General features: G+C 32.6%; 1 protein-coding gene across 1 annotated transcript in view; it reads right to left on the bottom strand.

Annotated features, from left to right (window-relative positions):
- Positions 1–277: 277 nt before the first annotated feature.
- Pmar_PMAR005899 (hypothetical protein) overlaps positions 278–2001 on the bottom strand; it is a gene marked incomplete at both ends in the record, with an annotated part of 2724 nt that continues 1000 nt past the window's right edge. Inside the window, 10 exons of the mRNA XM_002769794.1 lie at positions 278–356; positions 405–500; positions 551–614; positions 690–786; positions 845–998; positions 1053–1147; positions 1196–1275; positions 1328–1447; positions 1508–1614; positions 1655–1851. Coding sequence (XP_002769840.1) covers positions 278–356; positions 405–500; positions 551–614; positions 690–786; positions 845–998; positions 1053–1147; positions 1196–1275; positions 1328–1447; positions 1508–1614; positions 1655–1851 — 1089 coding nt within the window. The remainder of the gene's footprint in view (positions 357–404; positions 501–550; positions 615–689; positions 787–844; positions 999–1052; positions 1148–1195; positions 1276–1327; positions 1448–1507; positions 1615–1654; positions 1852–2001) is intronic.

Genomic DNA, 2001 nt, shown 5'->3' with positions numbered 1-2001 from the left:
TAATCTCTCATATAATATACATCCTCGTACTCTACAATACATCTGCAATGGTGTATATACAACACAGAGGATGAGGAGGAAGAGCTCAAGTAGCCCTACTACCATTATCACTACTACTACTATTCTTACCTTAGTTGGATTATGGCCAACTACTGCTGCTGCAGTTATACATTGTGCTAATAATCTAGGTGATAGATGCATTATATGATGTGGTATACGGCGTATAAGGGAACGGAAAGTCCCTAAGTAATAATAATAATAATTACTACTATTATTATTAAACCATTATCATCTTCACATTACTCCTATCTGATGTCTCTAAATAGGCCAATACACGTAATGCTCGAGCAACATATCTATAATAATAATGATGATTGTTATGAGTTTGTTATTGTTATTATTACTTGCCACTCATAACCTTATGATATTTCCATACTTCGTTACCAAATCTCATAATCATATCAGGATCATCTTCTGCTGGCCATTTTAATATCATATATCTAATTATCATAATACCATACATATATGATGATAGTATTATTATTATTACAATTCAGAAATATCAACAAGATTCCACCAACGATATTCATGTATCCTATGAGGTAGCTCTCGACCTACAACTATCTCTACCATTATTAGAACAACACTATGTTACTGTTGTTGTTGTTACTGATCGTTGTTATTATTACCTAGAACGGTGAAGAACTGCTTATTACCATAACGCATAGATAAAAATGCTCGTACAACATCACCAATAGCATCTTCATCAAATTCATTAAAGTTGTCCTGAACAACATAATTACGTTATGTGATCATCATGATCATGATAATCTGTCATTAATACCTCTATCTCATCTGTTAGTATATGTAAGAATTCATCATGCTTCTTAACCCTTGTACTAGCAAATGCTAATACAATGTCAGCTAATTCTCGTGGTGATGTTGGTGGTAATGTATTATCGATTAACCATGTATTACACGCATGATCCATAACCGATCTAAGATAACAATAAGCTCATGATAGATACTACTAGTAGTAGTAGTATTATAACCTAATCCATTGAGGGTGATGAATACCACATCTAGTGTATGCTGTAAATAAAGCCAACAACACCTTGGTATTATTTATTGATGTTGGTTTGATAGCCTAATATTATTATAACCATCACTAATAGAATGATATTACTATTATTACTTGATAAAGTGAGGTCATAAATGGTTGATTAATATAAGCCAATGGTCTACTTAAGAAATATCGTTCAGGATGTGCAGTTCCTAATTGTAATACAACATTCATACATTCATATCATAATCATAATTCTCTTACTATGTATAACCTTTGGTCGTATTCTATCAAATGCAAGTAGTATCTTGATCATATGGGCATCATTAAGATCAGGTAATCTCTCATTAACTCGTGTTGATATACGTTGAAGGATGATATCATCTATAATAGAAACAACAACAGCAGCATGATGATGATGATTAGGTTGTTGTTGTTGATTACCGGGTACTCTTCTACTCCTATTGGATGGATGATGATACTTATAAGCAAATGGTACTGTCTCTGTTACTGCTAATGTAAAGTCATCCATATCAATAGGATCAATATCCCTAAAAGATATTATTAAGATATTGTTATCACACCTACTACCCTGTGGCTATCTTCACTCTATTAGGATGTACCATAATAGGTAATAGTCTCTTCCTTCCCCTGTCCCCTATCATAGATTCCATCTTGTCATCATCATCCTTTTTGTCTATATGTAATGATGAACCCATATTAGGTAGCTTAGTACTCCATCTTCTCCATGGTGGCATATTAGTGGTATCTATCTTATATCGACGACTCTGAAGTAACAACATGATGATAATAATAATAATAATCATTATTATTATACAACTAAACCTACTTCATAGTTCAATCCACCATACTTCATTGAATGATGATAATAGTATCCATATTGTAATAATACCATATTACAACAGCTACTCCTACTG

This window comes from Perkinsus marinus (genome assembly GCF_000006405.1).
Source record: "Perkinsus marinus ATCC 50983 genomic scaffold scf_1104296964856, whole genome shotgun sequence".
Lineage (NCBI taxonomy): Eukaryota > Perkinsozoa > Perkinsida > Perkinsidae > Perkinsus > Perkinsus marinus.
Note: the sequence above shows the minus strand (reverse complement) of the source record. Positions and strands in the feature narration are given on the sequence as shown.